General features: G+C 39.8%; 1 protein-coding gene across 1 annotated transcript; it reads right to left on the bottom strand.

Annotated features, from left to right (window-relative positions):
- Nucleotides 1-2886: 2886 nt before the first annotated feature.
- LOC121330868 (major surface-labeled trophozoite antigen 417-like) lies at nt 2887-17587 on the bottom strand. The gene is made up of 9 exons (XM_041277757.1): nt 17287-17587; nt 10787-10939; nt 10399-10537; nt 9716-9804; nt 8953-9016; nt 8184-8272; nt 5741-5853; nt 4486-4642; nt 2887-3633 (listed from the first exon to the last, which is right to left on the bottom strand). The coding sequence occupies exons 1-9, from the start codon at nt 17339-17341 to the stop codon at nt 3476-3478; spliced, it is 1017 nt and encodes a 338-aa protein (XP_041133691.1). The 5' UTR covers nt 17342-17587; the 3' UTR covers nt 2887-3475.
- Between the last annotated feature and the right edge of the window lie 6068 nt (nt 17588-23655).

Here is a 23655-nt window from a genome sequence, read left to right as displayed (position 1 = left end):
TTTGCAATACTTGTTCAGGGTTACCAGACATCCCTACTGTAGGGAAACTAATATTAAAAAGAAAACAAATGTTTTAGTAATGTTAGTCAAGTTTATTTTGCAATATACACATTACTTTTTTCATAGTGATTCTAGTGAAACGCTGTCAACAGTGACCAGTCTGCTGCTAATTCTCCTAATATCTCTCTTAAAGCACTTCTATTGTGAGAACACTGGTACATTATCAAAAACAGCTGGGATTCAGTCAGCTGTGACCTGCATAGGGGCTTGGCAGCTATCTTCACATTGTATTAGTGCATCAGTAAATTGTAGGGATGAGAATTTAGGTTTGTTTTTTTTTTTGTCAATTTGGATTTGATTAAATATTTCTTTCTCAAGGCTATTGCTCCTATTATTATTAATATTATTATTATTATTATTATTATTTAAAATAGCTCAGTTGCAATGGAATGTGCAAAGTAGATTTCCCAGTGGAGGTGTTGGGAACCTCCTAAACCCACGTTTTATTTTAAATTTTTTTGTTTGTTTCTCTTGGTTGCTCTGTACACAACTAATGAATTGACATCTTTTGAAAAGGTACCTGGGGTCATTTTTAGTTAGGTACTGGGAATAAGGTGTCTAAAAAGAAACTCCCTCTAGTTCAGGTTAATATCGAACAAGCAATGATGTGCGCAAAAGATGACGGTCAGGATTGCTTTCTTGAATTACAAATGCCAGGAGTGAAATCGGTAATGACTGCATAACACAGGAGATATTTCTAACAAACGTGCCCAGTCACGAATGATCAATAACTTTTCTACATATCTGTACAATATTGTAACTGCTTTTAATGGGTATGCTGCAAGAAGCACCACTCAAGCAGAAACTACCCTACCCTACCTTCAAACCAGAAACCTCATCGATCAGGTTTATTCCAGTTGTGGATTCCTCTAGTTTTCAGGCGTACAGTAACACTTTATTTTTTTTTAGGGTTTTTTTTTTTTTACAATTTGTACACTCTGTTTTAAAGTAAATGTGTATTCAGAGTGTACACAAACTGGCCCATTTTGTTTCAGGGGCACATGCATCCTTTATCATTTGGGAATGTTAAGCAGAGGCTCGGATGTTTCTGGGTCAGTACCCGATTCCACATTGCAGACAGACTGGCGCATTTCATGAAATTGTCCATTTAGCAGTTATTGAGCACAGGATGACCGAATAAGTGATAGAACAAGGCAATACAAACTAACTAGGATGAATATTTAAATATGTTTTACAGTATCCCAAAAATGACCAATTATATCCTGCAAAGTATATTAAAAAATATATATGTGCAAGGTACAGGTAGAACCTGCATCTTTCTGGTACAAGGGCCCTTCACTTTAATGTTTTTAATATTTAGTGATTTTTTGAGTCAGGTAACAAAAGTAAAGAGGGATACATGTGCAGTGTAAGAAAACATGCGTGAGCAATTAAACAAAATAACTTCTCACTAAGTTGCTGGAACACTACATTTGTAAAATAATTTTGCAGGATGATTAAGTGGATGTTTGGATTTATTTATAAATCATACATGTAAATCTTAGCTTTTTTTGTTTTTGTACTGGCTTCATTAAAATGCATTCCGAGTTGCGAGTTGGTTCCAGACCCACACAATTCTCTGTAAAAAAGCACACCTCCTACTTTCTGTTCTGAATGCCCCTTTTAAATATACATTTGTGACCCCTGGCCCTTGTTTCTTTTTTTTCAGGTTGAAAAAGTCCCTTGGGTTGACACTGTCAATATCTTTTAGAATTGTGAATGCTTGAATCAGATCACAGAGTAGTCTTCTTTGTTCAAGACTGAATAGATTCAATTCTTTTAGCCTGTCTACATATAGCATGCCTTTTAAACCCAGAATAATTCTGGTTGCTCTTCTTTGTACTCTTTCTATAGCAGCAACATCCTTTTTGTAGTGAGGTGACCAGAACTGAACACAATATTCTAGATGAGGTCTTACTAATGCATTGCATTACCTATGGATAGGTGCCTCCATTGATCCATTGTATTGGAAATAACAATTATGATGAGAATGTCCTTCCCAAGTTTCATCACAACTGAAACAGCAGAACTCTACATATATAACCTATCACCATATTGCTGTAGGACTTGGTCTGAAAGTACAAAATAAATATTGAGATACTTGCTGGATTTTTATTTTATTTTTTTAATTTAATCATTGCCTGTTTTTATTATTTTCTCCCAATTTGAAATGCCCAATCATTATTTGACTCAGGAGGGCGAAGACGAACACATGCTGTCCTCCGAAGCGTGTGCCGTCAGCTGACAGCTTCTTTACACACTGCGGATTCACCATGCAGCCGCCCAGGAGCTACAGCGTAGGAGGACAGAGCAGCTCCTGGGCAGCTAACAGGCAAGCCTACAGGGGTCGCAGCTGCGCGGTAAGCCGAGGACACCAATTCAGCCATTTGAGCCCTGCCTCCTGGGAACTCCCGTCCACGGTCGGCTATGGAATAGCCCAGACTCAAACCAGCAACGTCAAGGCTTTAGAGTGTATCCTGCACTCAAGCAGAGCGCTTTTACTGGATGCACCACGCGGGAGTCCCTTGCTGGATCTAAAATTAACCGCAAACAAGAAAGTGTACATTTAAAAAAATTTAATCCCATTATGGTCTTACCGTGTCGGTTTTGACAAAAAAAAGCATAATAGCTACAGTATACTACAACTGTAGCCAGGAGAAATAGGAGCCAGTGAGTAAAACAATCAGCTTTTTAAATTAGCTCTGCTCTGGTGGTGAAATTCTTTTAGGAAGGGGAGAGTACCTCTGATATGAATGACTCACTGTATCACACTTACAGGAACTGCTGGAATTAAGCAAGAGACGATAACATTTGAATTAAGGAGAAGTGTTTTAATGACTTCTGAACAGAGCATCCATGGATTAGAAAAAGCTAATGTATTTTTTATAGATTTACATATGTGTTACATCTACATTGCTGGAAATAAACAGGCATGGCATGTCTAAAGTCAAGCACAAAATATGTTATCAGCTGTTCAAACACTCAAGCAAACAGCCTTAGCTTAGAGTCTTACATGTAAACAATAAATAAAATACAAAACAGAGGCAAGCACTTTTAAATCGGGAACTTTGGAAAAAAAACAACTTGTTTAAAATTACTTCCACATTAGAAAAAATAACACTCAAAATAAGATGTTCAGAACTGACCCGACTAAGACTTGAGTGGCATTTCAGTGCAGTCACAGTAAGAAAAAAAAAAAAAGAAGAAAGAAAAACCAGTACAAGGTGAGGGTAAGTTCAGATTGCAGCCACTCACAGAACAGCAAGTGTTGTTACAGTCTGCAGTTCTCTTATTGCAAAGAAAACCTCACGGGTCGTGGTGGGTCTCAGTTTGTTTCAGGCATTTGGAAGAGATATTAACTGTTCTGTATTTTATATAAAAAACACTCTGGAGATTGGAGAACGCGCTTCATATTCTACCAGCCCGCGTAGATAGGCTCAGTGTCCCAGGCCACGCCATACACCCGGCCCAGTGGCCGGTCCTTACGCAGCAGAAGGGCCCGCGACATGGGCAGCTCAGCGTCAGACTCCTTCCTCCGCCACAGGATCAGCAGGATCACGCACAGGAGCGCCACTATGGGAAAACGGGAAACAGCCAGCGTTAACTGAAGCCATCGGCGTCATCTTCTCATGTCATCATAAGGAGTAACAACCTTGCGAGTCAGTAGCTTAAAACAATAGCTGTAGAGCATGGTATCTAACCCCCCATACACAGTATTAAAATCAACCTTCATTATAATCAAGAAACTTAAAAAGTTGTTTAGATCACAGCTGATCTGGACTGACGTGAACTCGGATCTTTCTTCTCTGAGCTTTTTAATACTTCATGTAGAAAGTCATCACTAATGCTCATTGATCAACACACTAGAGTTAGACTTTTAATGAAACATCTGACATTGATACATTTTGCCAGGCTATTTAAAAGACTGAACATGGTTGAAGTTGCAAAAACACTCCCTTTTTTTTTTGTTTAATCATTTGTATTACTTTTATTCTGCCAGACAATGTATAGCACATACCTTTGCTTTGCAGTGTGTATTATAGTGGTTGTAGCTGACAAAATAAACTGAAACAACCAGATGCTATAGCAAGCGATATAATTTGTATTGTAAATCATGGAATCTGATGCTGTGCTACTGTAAATTAGGGTAGAACACCTGTTTTGATGATTTACTCGAAGCATGCAAGTCAACAGGGGAAGCAGCAGGTTGGCTAATGACAGGAAATAGGTTTAAGGAGTGGGGACAATTTTAGTAGCAGATAGCATATTTTAAAATGAAAATAAATGTTTACTATAGCATGTGTATCTTTCAACAGTGCACATTGGAGACCTGTATAACGAATGGAAGTGTAGAGCAGGTGAGATTCATGGGATTATTCTGTTAGTGCAGTCACTTTAAAAGAAGGTCCCGCTGGGTGCACTCACTCCCGGCTGCGATGACTAGCAGAGCGATGGAAATGGGCGCCAGCTCACACGTCTCTCCAGACTTCCTGAAGAAGGTCTCCATGCAGTATCCAGGCGAGGTGCTGCCCTCGGGACAGAAGGCATCATTCGGACACTTGATCGGATTCACGTCAGGGCTCTGGAAAGAGATGGATTAAAATTAGCCCTGGTTTTAATTAAACGAGGTAGTGACAAACACATTTGAGTGGGTGGGGTCAAATTCTGGTGAGGTGGCGGCTCGACCCTTTTAAAAGTTGGGGGGTTTGAGGATCATGCATAATGACCCCATGAAGAAAGTTAAACAATTTTAAACACCAACGTGTTGCCCCTCAGCTGTTACTTCATACCAGCAATGAAAATAAACTGAACATGTGGTTCAAACATGTTTTTGTACATTTAGCACTGGAAACCAAATAGTCACAGTGCCACCTTGGCATCAGTCTACTTCCAAGACTCCCTTATGCCTCACAAATCCCTTGATCTTCCAACGACATTGTATTCATAGTCCTTAGCTGTTTTTGTCCAGAATGTACAGAGCCTAAGTACAATATTTTGATGTACAGAACCTAAATACAATATGACTGTACAGGACCTAAATACAACATTTTTAGACTGTACAGAACCTAAATACAATATTTTTAGAGTGTACAGAACCTAAATACAATATGTTATTCAGAATAAACATACTAGAATTAGCTCTCTATGCAGTGTTTCTGTGTGTGTGTTAATTGTATGAGGTCACATGCTTTATCTGAGGGACTATAAGCACACACACAGGACCAAAGCTGACTCAAGAGCTAAGTTAGTGTAAACAAGAACTTTAACTCATAAGAATCTTTATACCCAGCAGACTCAGGTCAGACTTGTATGTGTAAACACAGTACAGTTGATTTTCATGTCACCTGTTAACCCAAAAACTGCCTGTTAAAAGAAAGACGCTAGCTTCAGTAATTAGAACTATATACTCCCTACCATCTCTTGTGACCTAAATTAGCAAAGTGAAAGCATGTGACCTCAACTGTGCATGTGTGTTGTTGTGCTGGTGGTTATGTAACTGTAGTGATCTGATATTTCAAAACTAGACTTTTGTGTTGCTCTTGTTTCTAATGGTTTGGAGATTGTACACAGCTATTTTGAACCTGGCCTCAACTACATTATGCCTATCAATGCTCGTCATGACTGTGTTTCTCTCAGTCCCTGCTCATGATGTAGCACAGAGGAACAGAGAGACACTCACAGGGCAGTAGTGTTCCTCTGGGCAGATCTCACACCTCTCCTGCCCCCACTTGATCTGGTAATAGCCAACACTGCAGATCCGGCACATGCTCTCCTCAGGACTCCTGTGCATACCTGCAGGAGGAGAGGACATGACATCAATGAAAGAGCCTGGAGACACAGCGGGGAAAGCAGACTCAGTTTGTCTAAGTGCAGTTACTCTAAAATCACTCCGCTTGGGCTAAGGACATATCTCTTATTGCATTCATTAATTCATCATGCTTGCAAAAAAATAGTATGACAGTAAGAGACATATCTCAGATGCCACAGCTGTAAATATAAAAGAAAACAGTATGCACATGTAGAAAAAGGGTGACATACTTATTGACAGACAGCATAGCAGTTGCACTATGATTGCGATGAACCAGTGTATAGGTAACAAGCTCAGGAGTGTCCTATTAAACTCAGAGTAAAACCAGGAATGGATCAAACTGCTATGCCAGGACAAGTGCCTTTATAAAATCTCAAGATGATGATAATATTCTTATCAAATATCAAAATGAATGTCCTTACCAAGTTTATAATTGGTGTATATTATATACAGTGCCTTGCAAAAGTATTCAGACCCCTGACCAATTCTCTCATATTACTGAATTACAAATGGTACATTGAAATTTCGTTCTATTTGATATTTTATTTTTAAACACTGAAACTCAGAATCAATTATTGTAAGGTGACATTGGTTTTATGTTGGGAAATATTTAAGAAAAATAAAAAACTGAAATATCTTGCTTGCATAAGTATTCAAGCCCTATGCTGTGGAAGCTCCCAGTTTGCACCGATGAAAGAAAATTGCCCAAACGAGGACACAATTACCTTACCATTGACCTCTACCTGTGAACCATTGAAGTTGCTGTCACATTTTCTGGATAAAAACCCCACTGTTGAAGGATCATTGGTAAGGGTGTGAATCTGAAGGAAAATGAAGACCAAAGAGCATTCTACAGAATTTAGAGATAAAGTAATACAAATGTATAGATTAGGGAAAGGGTACAAAATAATATCCAAGTGTTTGGATATCCCAGTGAGCACAGTTGGATCAATAATTAGGAAGTAGAAGCTGCATCACACCACCCAGGTACTGACAAGAAAAGGCTGTCCCTCAAAACTCAGGGCTCAAACAAGAAGGAGACTTGTGAGAGAAGCCACAGAGAGGCCAACAATCACTTTGAAGGAGCTATAGAGTTCAGTGGCTGGGAGTGGAGTAATGGTGCACCAGTCAACCATATCAAGAGCTCTGCATAACACTGGCCTATATGGTAGGGTGGCAAGAAAGAAGCCATTACTCAAAAAGTACCATCTGAAAGCACGTCTGGAGTTTGCCAGAAAGCACGAAAGTGACCTAGCTGCGATGTGGGAAAAGGTTTTGTGGTCAGATGAGACCAAGATAGAGCTTTTTGGCCAAAACTCAAAGAGCTATGTGTGGCGCAAACCTAACACTGCCCATGCCTCAAGACACACCATCCCTACAGTGAAGTATGGTGGTGGCAGCATCATGCTGTGGGGATGCTTCATCAGCAGGGACTGGGCATCTTGTTGCAATTGAAGGAAAAATGGATGGAGCAAAGTACAGAACAATACTGCAAGAGAATCTGCTTCAGTCCGCTAAAAAACTGAAGCTTGGACAATGATCCCAAGCACAAGGCCAAAGCAACATTGGAGTGGCTCAAGAACAAAAAGGTGAATGTCCTACAGTGGCCCAATCAAAGTCCTGATCTCAATCCCATTGAGAATCTGTGGCACTATTTGAAAATTGCGGTCCACAAGTGTCGTTCAACCAACCTGAACAACTTGGAGCAAATCTGCCAAGAAGAATGGGCCAAAATCACTCCGACACTGTGTGCAAAGCTGGTACATACTTACCCCAAAAGACTTAAAGCTGTCATTGCAGCGAAAGGTGGCTCTACCAAATTTTAATGTGTGGGGGTTGAATACTTATGCAAGCAAGATATTTCAGTTTTTTATTTTTCTTAAAAATATTTCCCAACATAAAACCAATGTCACCTTACAATAATTGATTTTGAGTTTAATTCTTTTTAAAATAAAATATCGAACAGAACGAAATTTCAATGTACCATATATATATATATATATATATATATATATATATAATATATATAAAATCACAATTTGAAGGAATGTACATATCCTATAACAGCAGCAGTTGATAAATGCAACAGTCTTTCATCTCTGGAGACTAGGGTTTAAATTAATCTTAAATCACAACAAATGAGAATAGTGAGCAGACACACAGCCTACAATCTGGACTATGTTCGCTGCCTACTTTGTGACATCTGGAATGATATACTACCAAAATTATTTGAATGGAACTTTGGGAAGTCTTGTCAGAAAAGTGGTGCTTTTATTAGTGGCTGTTTTTGTTGGCGGTGGTTTATTTTGGTTACCTGGCCGGCATGGTGTACACTCTTTAGAGGCAATCTGCAGAGACTCCTTTCCGAGAGGACAGCCCTGGCACCTTGCACAGCTTGAAGTGCTGAAGAGGGAGGGGGAGGGGAAAGACTCATCAGGATTCAACTTAATTTTCATTGGATTACATACTGCAACAAGGGACAGCAGTCACGTGATGCAATATGCCACGCTGAACTGCCAATTAAAAACAAACCCTGTTCTTAGCATAACAACGTCCTTAACTTGATATTTATAACTTGCAGTGTTTTACAGTCTTGTGCTTTGCCTAAAACCAAGATAACGTAATCACAGACCGGTCTTTTCACAACAGTCCTTTATTAACTGCAGTACGTCTTACTACTAATGTTAACTACACACAAAGTCATGAAGCAAAATAGTAACACGCTCTTTTCACCACAGAGACATTTGCATTTGGTATTCAATAACATAACTCCCCATGTTCTGTGATGTTATCTTTCATCCTGCGCTCTCAGCTTAATCACAATTCCAGTTAAATTGTTCATACCACAATTTGTGCAAACAATCTTTTGCTGAATAGGGTTTTTACATACTGTCCACAAACAAGGAAGAACTTGAATTTCCAGCATGGCAGAGTGTATGATATCATCTCAGAAAAACTCCCACATTTACAGCAGTGCAAGCACGGCACACAGTGGACATTTCTAAACTCTGAACAGCACTCGCAGCATTTCCCCATGGTGTTCCTCTTAATAATCATCACATTAAACTGCCTTCTGCACTTACTTGCAGAATGTCTCCTTTGGGCAAGGCTCACACGAGGTCGCATTTTGCTGAGATGCGTAATAACCTAAAAAGAAAGAAATAATAAAAAGGTACAACTATCTCAGTGATACTGCAGCGACAAGAAGTAGTGTGTCACCAACTTACAGTCCCTCGTCACTGCTGTCCTAAGCCGGTTTCATATCAATTGGATAAGAATATAATAACAGGAGGCCATTCAGCCCACCTGTTCAGTTTACTAATAGCTGGTTGATCCCAGAACTTCATTTATTCCCTGGTCTTAAAGGATTCCAATGGCTTTTTCAGCAACAGCATGGCTGGACTGTCCATTTAACACACTCGCTACACCAATTTCTTGTGCCAAGTCTCTCTCTACCTTATTTCAAACTGTCTCTGTGCTGCCATGGATTAGCTCCGTTTAAAAACCCTTTGATCTTGTATTTTTGTACTAATATATCACAGTTTGAGTGATGAGATAAAATACAATCTGTTTTTTAAAAAGGTTTCAGATTTAGTGGTTCCAAAACTCTGTTCACGCACTACCATATCTCGTGACATCAGTTAGCAAAACCATCTAACATCACAGTCCACAAAGAAACATTCCACAAACATTCCAGTTTGAGGGATAAATCCCACTTTTGTATATAATCATAACTACAATTATATTTTAGATAGCTGGGTACTGTAGGTTTGAGCAGAAAAGAGAACAAATTAAAAAAAAAAGTCTACATTTGACAAATGCATAGAGTTTAAACAATTACAATACCCGGTGCACACCCTTTGCACACAGCGGTCCCAGTGGCGTTTGTGGAAGACCCTGGTGGACAGGGCTGACACACCAGACTTCCTGTTGAACTGATGACAATAGAATCAAAACACAACATGAGAATGTTGAAACCAAAGTACATGTTCAGTGAACCAAACTAATAAAAGACTCAAAATGCATTTGAAGGACTTCAACAAAATCACACGATTTATGTAAAAAAAAAATAAACCACACAATAAAGGACTCCTTAAAAACAGTAAATTGAAAATTCAGTTCCCTCATTTACAGCTGAAGAGGAGATACTGTTGGAAGGAACCTTTTAAAAATCACTATATTCAGTTTTAATGGAATAATATTACACACTACTTCAACACTGTGACCATCTACAGAAACCATAAACACTTACCCAGCGTCCAAAATACAACCCTCATGCCACCTCAATAACCATGAACTCTGACTGACTAATAAATATCACAAAACCACCATAGGTCAGTGCACAATTGTCACGTCTTGTTAAGAGGCCCAGGATGGAATTGCAGGGAGTGTTCGGGTCAGTATTAAGGTAGGCTCATTCACAGAAGTACGAGTAGGGAAGCCATCACGACTCATGACAGCAGTGTCCTTCACCTTCAAATAGGACAAAAATCACAAGAAAATACAGTTGAAGACAGACATGCACTTACTTTGTGTAGAAGCCCTGTGCACAGGGGAGACAGAGCTCCTGGGCTGCTACAGGCTGGTAGAGCCCGCGGGGGCAGGGCAGACAGTCTCCCTGAGAGACACACAGGCCAGAGGCTGGACAGCAAGAACAGTTCAGAGTGTCTGCGTGTTGAAAGCAGGAGAGATTCAAAAACGTTTAGCAACAGGATCCGACAACTGCCAGCAATTACAAGTCAAACTGCCAAAGCACCCTACTGTAGGTATGATATGGTACAAGTCTCTGTTCAAATAATTAAAAATAGACCTATATTGTTGTACTGATTCACTGAAAACCCCTGTCAAGACAGCCAACGTTACTGTTTGATACTCTGCACTAGCCAAGGTCAAAGTCAGTAAAGGTGCGTTCTTCACCATTGCTGTAGCGGGTTCCTGGGGCGCATGCCGCACAGGAAGATGTGTTCACTGCGCCGCAGGCAGGAGGAAGGACCACGATCAATGAAGAGTCACCGGGGTCTGCAGTGTTAGTAACCGAGGGGCCGATGGTGGTCTGACTGAGCACTACTCCTGTTAGAAAAAAAGCAGACAAGCTGAATAAATAACTCATTTACTGATTAAAAGTTCAAATATAGATTGTCAACACAAAAATTAAAGACTGGGAACCTGCTAAGAAGTGTGTGCAGGCAAGTGCACTGTGTACTATTAGTACCAAAAAATTTTAAAGGCGGCTTGTTAACATGGATTTACAATACATCACAGGACTGCAACAGCAGAGCATGAGTTTGGAATCTAGTAATTATCAGCTGGATATGTGGGTTTATACAGTACTTAGAATGCTCAGCTTTATTTTTTTCATTATGTTAAAAATGTTTCCCTTCAAGAAATCATGGGAGACAGATTTACAGGCAACTAATTACTGTTAGCTAAAACCGTATTTCATTGAAACTGCTACATTAAGGTCACAATGCTATCTAGCAGATTAACCGTTTCCATTTATAAATGGCATTCAAATGAAAGACACATTTCTTTCAGGATTGTACAAAAAGGATTCCATGTCTTTAATAACATACTGGGACAAACGTCAGCCCTGTAGGAGTTGGTTCAAACTCAACAGGTGCTTGGCCTGGGTTATCTGATTGGAAATTACCAATACGTACACATTTAAAACACCCCGAATTTTAACCCTTTGGTTCTGCTAAACAGTCAAATCATTGCCAACACCTTTGACAGAGTGAAAGCATCTCTGAAATGGTCCCCTAGATAAATTACCTTCTGCCAGGTTCAGCTGTTTCCAGTGTTTTGTACTGTATTCATCAATGTTGCCAAGGTTAGTCACAAGCATGTGATTTTCATCAAAGTCTCAGGGTTAGGCAGCAATGGGCTTTTCCTAAGCATTCAAGTTATTTAGCAACAGAACTGGTGTTACAAGTCTGGTTCATTTAGTGTTTAATTAGAGCTATCAGAACACTGTGCAATGCTCATGCAATCCAATTGACAGTTATACTTGCTGATCAAATGCGTCAAAAACTACCAGAAACTTATTGCTGTGGATTTTTAAAGCAAAGTTACAACAACTTAACGGTTATTTAAAGTGGACCATTGTCCATCAGCAAACTGAATTGACTATGGAGCAGGACTGCAGAATAATTGCGCACACTCACACTGTGCGCTGAAGAACCAGAAGATTTCCTTCTAGCTATGATTTGGAGCCGACGTGAACACTCATGTTGGAATCAGCATCAGCTGCCATCGGAAACTATATTTTTTGCAAAGCTCATTGAATCTCTTTTCAGATTTGAAGGGATTATAAAAATAGTAACATTGTTTTTCTTTTTTTTGTTAATTATAAATGTATAATGATTTGGTTCTGGAAGGTCTGGAGTCTTTACCCTGAAGATTTTGGACATTCTGCCACCCTGCTATGGACCTCACCTGCACTTGAACCAAGTACTCTAGAGGTGAAAGACATGACCTGCTAAACCACCTTATATTCTAGCCGAAAAAGGTGTGTGTTCAATTTATTACATAAATCAGGTTAAAAAGCAAACACTTTTTCATATACCGTAGGATCCAGCTTTTAATCTAGAAAATATGACATTCATTAAAATGATTCTGCGCCTGCTGCATTCTCTTATTCACTGCTAGTTAATTAAATTAAAAAATAAATAAAACAGTGTAACTCAGGCAATCTGAACCCTGTGACTGAAAACAAGACATACTTGAATCCTGTACACTGCCGTGATTATTTGGCAGTAATCTTATTAGCCTCTTCAGGGATGCAGCTTTTCACCCTGCAAGAGCATCGTTACTGAAGAAACATTCACTGAAATAATGTAATAGTGCATGTCACAGGATTTCCAAGCAATGCTAACCTGCCAGTCTATTTAAAGACACACAACATCTACTGGAGTCTCCTGTCAACACATCTACTTTTTTGCAGTTTTGGTGCCTTTTTAGTTTGTAGTTTGAAATAATGACTGCAATAGGTCTGTGACAAATATTTGAATACGCACTGAAATGTATTTGTTCATATAACAAAATGTATGTGTACCTACATCAAAAAGATGAGGAAAACAATGCATGAATGATGACTGAAATAAATCAAACTACTTGTGCTGTTTATAATTGAGTGCAAATTGTGGTACAAATTAATTTTGAAAGAATATTCTTTATTATTTTATATATTTTATTATATAAAAATACACAGTTGTAGTTAAAAGTTTACATACCCCAATGGAAATGTATATCGAATTATAGGCAAAATCTTTTGTAGCAAACGTTTTGCTTTTGTGGATGATGCAAAGGGTCACAAGAAATAGATTTTTAAGATTACTTATTTCAGCATTTTTTATTTTTTTTGCAAAACTCCAAAAATGCTAATTCTAAAGTATTCATATCCTGACAAGGAAAATTAAATTGATAGCTTGTTGAATGATTAGGATATTTGGAAATTAGATTTTGGCATGATTCTTTAGTGATTTTCAACCATTCTTCAATGCAAAATTATTCCAGTTTGTTTGTTCTCTTGTGCACAGCCTTCTTCAACTCATACCAAAGATTCTCAATCGGATTTAGATCAGGACTTTGACCAGGCCATTCCAGAACCTTGATTTATTCTTCTTTAACCATTCTGAGTAGATTTTGATGTCTGCTTTGGATCGTTGTTGTGTTGGAACATCCAGTTGCGCTTTAAACCAAGTTTTGTAGCAGAGGGTTTCAGATGATTGGTCAATATCTTTTGGTATGCTATGGAATCCATGTTACTACCTACTGGAACTAAATTTTCTGTGCCATTAGAGGAAAAATAGCCCCATAAAAGGATATTACCACCTCCATGCTTGACAGTAGGTCTGGTGTTCTTTTCTTTGTATGCCTCACCAGACTTTCTCCAAACGCAACAACTATCAGCGTGTCAAATGGCTCGATTTTTGTTTCATCACTCCACAAAACCTTGAAAGAACTCAAATGCCATTTTGCAAACGTTAAGCGATTGTCCTTGTCATGTTTTCCTAAGAGTGGCTTTTTTTCTTTGGCCTGCAACCATTGAGACCTTCACCATGCAATCACACTTGCAGCCAACTCACTTTGAATATCTTTGACAGTCAATATCAGGTTGTTATCAACCTTTCTCACAATTCTTCTATTTGTTATTGATGAAAGAACCTTCTTTCTTCCAGACTGAGGGAGCGTTGTGATAGTACCGTGAGTCTTGTACTTCTTGATAATATAAACAATAGTTGGGCTACTCAAATGCTTGGAATTAATTCTTCTTGTATCCTTCTCCAGCTTTATGACAATAAATAATTTTTTGCCTAAGTCCTTCCGATAGCTCTTTACCTTTTCCCATATTGACTTATTGGTAATGACAGCAATCATCCTATGCCTAACCCTGTTATACTCTCCGAGAATGTTCACCTAAAATCCAGCATTTTCTAGACTTTTGTAGAATTAGGTTCTGCACTATCATATTGAAATTTCTAGCAGACAATACTATCAAAGCATCAAAGGGTATATATACTTTTAAATTAGCATTTTTGGAGTTTTGCAAAAAAAAAATGTTGAAAAATAATTGTAGACATCTATTTCTTGTAACATTTTTCCTCATCCAGAAAAGCAAAACTTTTGCTACAAAAGATTTTTCCTTAAATTCTTTGTTTGCAAAATTATAAAATTTCCATTGGGGTATGTAAACTTGTGTGTGTGTGTGTGTATATATATATATATATATATATATATATATATATATATATATATATACACACACACACACATATATATATATATATATATATATATATATATATATATATATATATATATATATATATATATACACACACACACACACACACACTGTGGTGACCTCGGTTAACGGAGGCAGACACATCACACAGGGCGAGGCAGTCCACACACAGGCGGAGTCTCCATTACAGCCGCCTTCCCCGTGCATGCCACACACACACACATTTTATATATATATATATATATATAACAAACACACACACATACACTACCTGTCAAAAGTTTTAGAACACCCCCGTTTTTCCAGTTTTTATTGAAATTTAAGCAGTTCAAGTCCAGTGAATAGCCTGAAATGGTACAAAGGTAAGCGGTAAACTGCCAGAGGTTAAAAAAAAAGTTTAGGTTACCAAAAACTGAAAAATAATGTACATTTCAGAGTTATACAAAAAGGCCTTTTTCCGGGAACAAGTAATGGGTTAACAACTTACAGCTGTTCTGCTGAAATGGAAGTAAATTAAGCCTTGAACGTTGATGCTAACAATTCCTACAGGTGTCCCAACTTTTGTTGATTACTTACAAACCCTCTGTCTGTATAAAAGCAGTGTTGGAACAGACTGTGTTACTACACCCTCTTAAGCATTATTTGGACAGTATTGTATTGCAGGAAGCAGTATATTGCTATCATAATGGCAAGAAAAAGGCAATTAACAAAGGAAGACAGACAGACCATTATAACCCTTTAAAGTGTAGGTCTTTCCTTTAGAGAAATTGGAAAGAAAGCCAAGGTGTCAGTGAGTAGTTTCCTACACCATCAAAAGGCACTTGGAAACTGGAGGAAACTCTGACAGGAAGAGGTCTGGCAGACCCAAAGCCACAACAGAATCAGAAGACAAGTTTCTAAGGGTCCACAGCTTGCGTGATAGGCGGCTCACAGGACAACAGCTTCAAGCACAGCTTAACACTTGTGCGAAGTAAGCAAGTCTCAGTTTCAACTGTGAAGAGAAGACTTCGAGCTGCAGGTTTGACAGGTCGAGTGGCAGTAAGAAAGCCATTGCTAAGAAGGCAAAATAAGAAAAAGAGGCTTGCCTGGGCCATGAAGCACTGCCAGTGGACTACTGAAGACTGGAAGGTGGTCTTATGGACCGATGAATCAAAATTTGAAATCTTCGGTTCATCACGCAGGGTTTTTGTATGCCGTCGAGTGGGCGAAAGGATGGTTCCTCGGTGTGTGACACCAACTGTCAAACATAGAGGAGGAAGCGTGATGGTCTGGGGCTCTTTTGCTGGATCCAGAGTCGGCGACTTGCACAGAGTGAGTGGCACCCTGAACCAAAACGGCTACCACAGCATTTTGCAGCGCCATGCAATACCCTCTGGTATACGCCTAGTTGGTCAGGGGTTCATCCTACAGCAAGATAATGACCCAAAACATACCTCCAGGCTATGTCAGAACTACCTTAGAAGAAAAGAACAAGAAGGTAGGCTTCAAATCATGGAATGGCCAGCACAGTCTCCAGACTTAAACCCCATCGAGCTGGTTTGGGATGAACTGGACAGAAGGGTGAAAGCAAAGCAACCTACAAGTGCAACACATTTGTGGGAACTTCTGCAACAGTGTTGGGAAGAACTTTCCAAACAATATTTGATTTCCATTGTAGAAAGAATGCCACAAGTGTGTTCGGCTGTTATATCTGCAAAAGGTGGCTACTTAGAGTCAAAAATTTAGATTAAATTTTGCTAAACAAAATGATTCCATGATTTATTTTTTTATCTCCAATTGTTTATTTGTTCTATGCTTTAATTTCAGAGTACATTGAGACATTAAACTGCGTAAATTTCAATAAAAACTGGAAAAATGGAGGTGTTCTAAAACTTTTGACCGGTAGTGTGTGTGTGTGTGTGTGTGTGTGTGTGTGTGTGTGTGTGTGTGTGTGTGTGTGTGTGATATATATATATATATATATATATATATATATATATATATATATATATATATATATATATGTGTGGGTGGGTGGGTGTATGTGTGTGATGTGATACTATCTATCTATCTATATATATATATATATATATATATATATATATATATATATATATATATATACACACACACACACACACACATACATACACACACACACACAAGGCAATTAAGAGGTTAAGCTACTTTTCATGTTTTGAAAACTAGTGTTTGTATGTGACAGTTAATGTAATAAACAATATAACTTTTTAAAAGATATATTATTTTTATTACATTGATTAACATCGTAAACTATGCAAAGAAGAGGTAGACATGTGTTTCTTCAACATATTTACAATAAATGCAGAGACTGCCGTGCCCATAAGAATCTTAACAGAAGATTAGTTAGGGTAGGGACGAAAAGAACTGAAAGGCACTGAATCCTAACACAGTCACAAATGTAAAGTGTGCATTGGTAAACTTTTCACTAAATGTTCAAAATTGTAGCTGAAATTTCAGTCTTATTTACTGCATGGCCTTAACAGTTCAGAGAGGGTGTAAATTACATTGCACATAAATGGGTCAAAGCAATAGAGCAGTTTTTAGCTCGTTTCACGGTGGCGTTTTTATGTGGGGTTACCCAACATGTGAAGACTACACACTACGACTTACTTCATTAAAAAAAAAAAAAAAAAAAAAAAACATCACTTACCGAACAAGCAAGCAGCGGTTAAAGCTGGACACCGTAGCAGATGATAGCTCTTCATTTTGAGTGAGATGTTTAATTGTGAATAAGACAACAGCAATAAATCCAAGCTTCGTTTCAACTTATCACCCCGGGAAAGTGAGTAAAAAATGAGCGTGTGTGTCTCTATGTCATATGACACGGCACACCATGTGATTATAAATTAAACCAATTCAAAGGATACTGGGAAACTGTCTTGTTTCTGTGAGGCTGTATTTTTGACGACATTTCTCAAAACATCTCAATGATTAACTGTTCTTATTTTGAAAATAATAATAATAATAATAATAATAATAATAATAATAATAATAATAATAATATATGTTTAATCTGATAATGTAATTGATGTGTTTTCTTTGGTTTTACACAGTAACAATACAATTGTTTTCAGCAACACTGTTAATCAAAGTAGACATCGCGACCAACATCTGCGCGGAGCGCAAACCTTTTGAATAGCTGGGCCTATGACTTTATATAATTGCGCTGGATACTGAATATATGGCGCTGTAACGCGACAATGCCATGGTTTTAAATGGTTTTACGTAAAGTAAAAAATGGAACATAAATATCATATTTATTTTTTTTTTTTTTTTTTTTATTGTATTTATAATATTATTATTATTATTATTATTATTATTATTTATTATTATATTATTATTATTATTATTATTATTATTTATTATTTAGCACTTTTTTGCCAAAGTAAATAATTCTTACTTTGTAATTAATGTCAGGATCTCAATTTGTAAATCCCAGGTTAGTAGCCTACTTGGCATATATATATATATATAAAATGTAAAATGTCACAGTATTATTTGTAACAAATTAACTAAATGTGACTGTTTTACGCATATAATTACAGAGACCCGAGTGATGATTGTCCTCTGAAACGTAAAAGACTATGGAAGGCCATCCAGGTCAAAAACGCTTTGTAAGCGTGTCAAATATTTACTACACATTTATGGAAGGCCACCTGGGTAAAAACGTGCTGTTTAATTTCAAATAAATTACTATCTGTAGTACTGCGATAAACGCGTTCTATTTTGTTAACTACATGTATTATTTTTACTACACGTACAAATTTGGGCCAATCAGTTCTTTAGAACTGGAATAAGAGCCAATCAATTTAAAGAAAATAGTACGTGTACTTAAATGATCCAATGAAAAGTCGCCTCACATTGTCCGTGCTTTTCCAAAAGCGGAACTTTTATTTCTGTCACTGTAAAACTTCCAGTAATCGCCGGGTCTTTTTTTAAACGGTGAGTTATCTGAATAAATAGTACAATGTGCGTTATATACTGGATGTGGTGTTTTTTGTGGATTTTATAGTTTTTATTTTTATTAACAGTGGTAGATAAAGATAATGCAGTAAAGTTTTTCAATCCAGGTTCGTTCTTCTGCTTGTTCATTTTCTAACGTTTTGCATATCTTGTTTACTTTCGCTTTATACTGGCGGTATACAGTATATTTTGTTATAAAATAAAACTGTTACTTAATTCCCACTGACACAACCTTTTAACGAGGTTGCAATTGAGTTATGTTAATGCTACAAGGTTGTATGTTAGCGGCTTTTCCGTGACTACATCTGAAGTATTTGAAGATGTTACCGATGTTGCATAGTAAACGCTGGCTCTCAATAGTCGGCGGGGTTCTGGCAAATACTGAGTTCTGCCCTTGGCTAATCCTCACCCTGTCAGGCCAGTTCTCACCCCAGGGCTGTGAAGGATTTTTGAGCTTTTACCAATCAGAAATCACATACAAAGACATAAACCCGATATACGGTCTTTGCAAAGGAGCCGACTCCTTTGTACAGCGGTATCGGTGCAGTGCGGTCCCGGGTTCGAGTTAATATGAAATACAAATGGAAAGGTCATGAAAGGTCTTGCATAAGTATTCAAGCCCTGTGGTAAGCCTAAATTAATTCAGGTGCACAAAATGACCTTAATGAGCCACACAATTAGTTGTATGGCCTCTCTCTGTGTGCAATATTAGTGGTTCTCATGATTTGAGAATAAACCTGTCTCTGTGAGGTTCCTTGGTCAGGTAGTGAATTTCAAGCAAAGACTCAACCATGAAGACCACAGAGCTTTGAACGCAAGTCAGGGATAAAGTCATTGAAAAGCACAGATCAGGAGAAGGGTACAAAATATCTACTGAATCATCAAGAAATGGAAGGTGCATTGTACCACCCAGACACTGCCTAGATCAGGCCATCCCTCCAAACTGAGCAGCCAGGCAAGGAAGAAACTGATGAGGGATGCCACTGTGAGGCTAACACAACTTTGAAAGAGCTACAGAGTTCAATGGCAGAGATGAGAGAAAATGTGCATCAGTCACCAATATCCAGAACGCTTCACAAAAGTAGCCTGTATGGCAGGGTGGCAAGAAGAAAGCCATTACTAAAAATAAGACATCTCAAAGCCTGCATGGAGTTTGCAACCAAGCACCTGACTGATCCTGCAAAAGGTGTTGTGGTCAGACGAGACCAAATTGGAACTTTTTGGTCTAAATGCCAAGCATTACGTTAGGCGCAGACCCAACACAGCACATCTCCCACTCAACACCATCACCACAGTCAAGCATGGTGGTGGCAGCATCATGCTATGGGGATGCTTCTCCTCAGCAGGGTCTGGAAGGCTTGTTAGGATTGAAGGAAAAATTGATGGAGCAAAGTACAGGCAAATACTAGAGGAAAACCTGTTTCAGCCTGCTAAAGACTTAAAACTGGGGCGAAAATTCACTTTTCAGAAGGACAATGATCCAAAGCACTAGGCCAAAGCTACACTAGAGTGGCTTAAGAATAAGAAAGTGAATGTCCTTGAGTGATCCAGTCAGAGTCCTGACTCGAATCCCATTTAGAATCTGGGGAAAGACCTGAAAACTTCTGTCCATAAGCGAACCCCAAGCAACTTGAGAACTTAGAAGTCTTTAGTTTGAGCATTCAAGTTTTGAATAAAAATATTAAGTCTAAAAAAAGTTACCCGAGAGCTCTACAATATGTATATATATATACACACACACACACACACCGTTGTCATCAACTGTCATGCCTGTGCAGTCACCTGCGAGTGGTTTCTTTCTGAGAGTACACAGTTCCTCTATGGGGCTAGGCCTTGCTGTATCCCTGCTGTTGAGTGACTCTTCAGCTTTGCTCTCGTCCACGGGGCTAGGCCTTGCCACATCCCTGCTGTCGAGTAGACACTGCCAGCTGCGTAGGCCCGTCCACCTCGGTGAGTCGGGCCTTGTAAATAACAGTGTGCTGTCCCCTATATTATCTTTCTACTGTGATGTTGCTGTCTGCTTGAACCTGCCCACCACAGCTTCAGCCTTGTGTCCCCCTAGTGCACACTACGCACTGACCAGGTGTGTGAGGTTAGGGTAGGCATTGGGAGCCCTGGCCTCTGTCCAGGACTGTTGCAGCCCCAATTGCCATACGCACCACGCCCTCAGAAGTTCCTGGCCTTCCCAGATTTCATGGAGGAGGTACGCCCCTCCTGGGATCGTCCGACCTCAGGTCCTAGCGTACTAAGCAGGCCGCACCACTTGCCTCTCTAGAAGGCACGGAAAAGTTTGGCCTAGCGGGGTGCCCCCAGTAGACGCCACCATCGTGGCCCTGGATAAGGCTCCGCCGGTGGCTGGGTTGATTAGAGACCCGGTGTGCCCGAACCCTAAATTCAAGATGATGGAAACGCATCTCAAGAGGGCGTATGCAGCAGAGGCGCAGACAACTAGCCTGTCTTACATGGTAAGTGTGCTCACTGCTTATATGGATGGTATACTGCGTGAGGTCCCGCTCCCTGAGCCGGTGGCCATGGAGTTACAACTCTTGTCCAACAAGCTGCTGCAGATCTCCGGTCTCCAAGGGAAAGTTCTTGGCCGGAGCCTGGCTAGCTTGATCGTGGCTTGTAGACAACTGTGGCTGTCACAAGCCAGAGTTCCTAATGCTGATAAGGCCGTGCTGCTTGACACGCCTATATTCCCAGGACATACCTTTGGGCCAGCCGTGGAGATCTAACAGAGATTCCACATTGAATGCAAGGCATCCTGGCAGTTGGCCATGTTACTCCCTCCCCACACTTACGCAGTTCGGGAAGGCACAGGTCATGAGATGACAGATTTGCTCCCTATGGTACTCCCTCCACCGCTTAGGCGGTCCACTCAGCAGACGCCCTAGCACACGAATGGCCCAAAGCTTTTTTGTATGCTTTCCCGCTGCTCTCTGCCTTTATCAAAAAGGTCCAGTTAGAGGAAGTGTCAGTTCTCCTAGTGTACCCCAAGTGGCCCAGGAGAATCTGGTTTTTGACCCTGTGCCAGCTACTCCACGGCCAGCCCTGGGAGATTCCATTCCACATGGATCGCCTCAGTCAGGTGAAAGGCTCTCTTTGGCACCCGGAACCGGGTTGGCTCCGGCTATGGGTCTAGCACCTGAAAGGGACTGCTGGTTAGCCCTACAGCTATCAGTTGCAGTTGTGGGAACGTTGCAAGAGTGCTAAGACAGACTCCACTAGGTCTTTGTATACCCATAAGCGGAGGTATAGACATGGACCCTAGGACAGCCCCTCTAAGCAGTGTCTGTCACATTGGATTATGGACAGTCTCGATTGCATGTAATTGTGTAGTCTTGCCCCCACCTGGTATTGTAGCCACACACTCCACTAGAGGGTTGGCTACATCTTGGGCCCTCTTCAAAGGTGCCTCGATGTCTGATATTTGTAGTGTGGCTAGCTGGGCTACGCTGCATACTTCCTCCAGGTTCTACCGCCTTAATGTGGTAGACTCTGCCCTGCCTTTTTAGGCACAAGGGTCCTTGAGGGTGTAAGTTCACACCACTAACCTTGGGGTTAGACAGTGCTTGTGCATCCCCCATATGCCGCCGTTCCTTCTCGGCTCTGGCATACATTATCCCATACGAAATGCCATTGGTGGTTGTCTTCGAATTAAAAGGGAATGTTAGGTTACTTACCGTAACCCTGGTTCCCTGAAAGTGAAGACGACCACCAACCATGAGGTTGCATTGGTCGCCCTCGCAGGTTCAAAGGAAAGAGAAATGGCTTCCGTTGGATGACTTTTATCCCATCGGTGGGCGGGACCGAGTGCATCATCCCAGGAAGGGGCCAGCTCTGGTATAGAGCTCAGCGGTACCTACCCAATGGGTAGGCATCTCCCCATACGTAATATCACTGGTGGTCGTCTTTCTCAGGGAACCAGGGTTACAGTAATTAACCCAACGCTTGTTAAACTATACTTACACGGCAATGATACCTCTTGTGAGTGTGTTGAACACTTATTCGTCTTACCAAGTCGTATTTAAAAATCTGGTGAATTAACATAATTGAGGGTACCAATATTTATGACTCCAACTCTACGAAAGTCAATGGAGTTTTTATTTTAAAGAGAGAATGTATACATGTCTCCAGTCATATGTGGTTTTCACGATCACATCGCCTAGCCAAAATTGTGCAATAGCCTTGTTTTGGCCTATTGTCATTGATTTGGCCCTTCGCTGCTATACTAAATGCATCCACAGCAGGTCAAACATCAGAAAAAAAAAAACACAAATTGTGCGTCCCTTCCAGCGATTTCAATCGGGCAGCGTGTGACGCCCGCTTGCAAAGCGACGCAACCTCCTCTGTTGAGATGCGACGGTCGCATCGGGCAGTGTTCCAAGTTTAATTCTTAATTTTCATTTTTTTTTGTAAGTGCGTTTCATGTTTGAAATCAAAAAGAAAAATGTTTAATCCCTAGGTGTTTGGCTACTCTCGTAATTACACTGCTTGCATGTAAAATGACCAGCCACCATGTAGGTACGCTGCAAAATGACCAGCCATGATATAGAAAATGCCCAATTAATTTACATCTATCTAAAACACATAGTACTTTATGTATCCTGATTGGTCCAAATGAAGATGTGTACTAGGTATGTGTTTTTGACCCAGGTGGCCCTCCACAGATAAGTATCCATCCACACTTACAGCCCCAGGCAGTGCACAAATACCTGTTGGACCAATTTTACAAAGGACATGATCGGCTCCTGGCAGTCACAGCAGGAGACAAACAGATGGAGAGATAAAGAAAAATGACTGCTAGAACTTCACACAGAAAGAGTCCTGAGGGCATCAGATGATAACAATGATTGTTAGGTTTGTGGTTAGGTTTTAGGGCAGGGGTTTAAGGAGGCTGTGTGGTCCAGTGGTTAAAGAAACCAGGCCCCCAGTTCACTTAACCTCCTTGTGCTCCGTCTTTTGGGCAACATGTTGTAAGTGACTCTGCAGCTGATGCATAGTTCACACACCCTAGCCTCGTCTCTTGTACAGTGTTTTGTGATGATTGTCCACT

This window comes from Polyodon spathula, chromosome 2 (genome assembly GCF_017654505.1).
Source record: "Polyodon spathula isolate WHYD16114869_AA chromosome 2, ASM1765450v1, whole genome shotgun sequence".
Lineage (NCBI taxonomy): Eukaryota > Metazoa > Chordata > Actinopteri > Acipenseriformes > Polyodontidae > Polyodon > Polyodon spathula.
Note: the sequence above shows the minus strand (reverse complement) of the source record. Positions and strands in the feature narration are given on the sequence as shown.

Coding starts and splice junctions, on each gene's coding strand:
- LOC121330868 (XM_041277757.1), bottom strand. CDS start 17,341: ATGAAGAGCTATCATCTGCTACGGTGTCCAGCTTTAACCGCTGCTTGC. Junction 9,805..10,398: donor GCACAGGGCTTCTACACAAA/GTAAGTGCATGT, acceptor TATTGTCATCAG/TTCAACAGGAAGTCTGGTGT. Junction 3,634..4,485: donor GCTAGTCATCGCAGCCGGGA/GTGAGTGCACCC, acceptor GTTTTCCCATAG/TGGCGCTCCTGTGCGTGATC.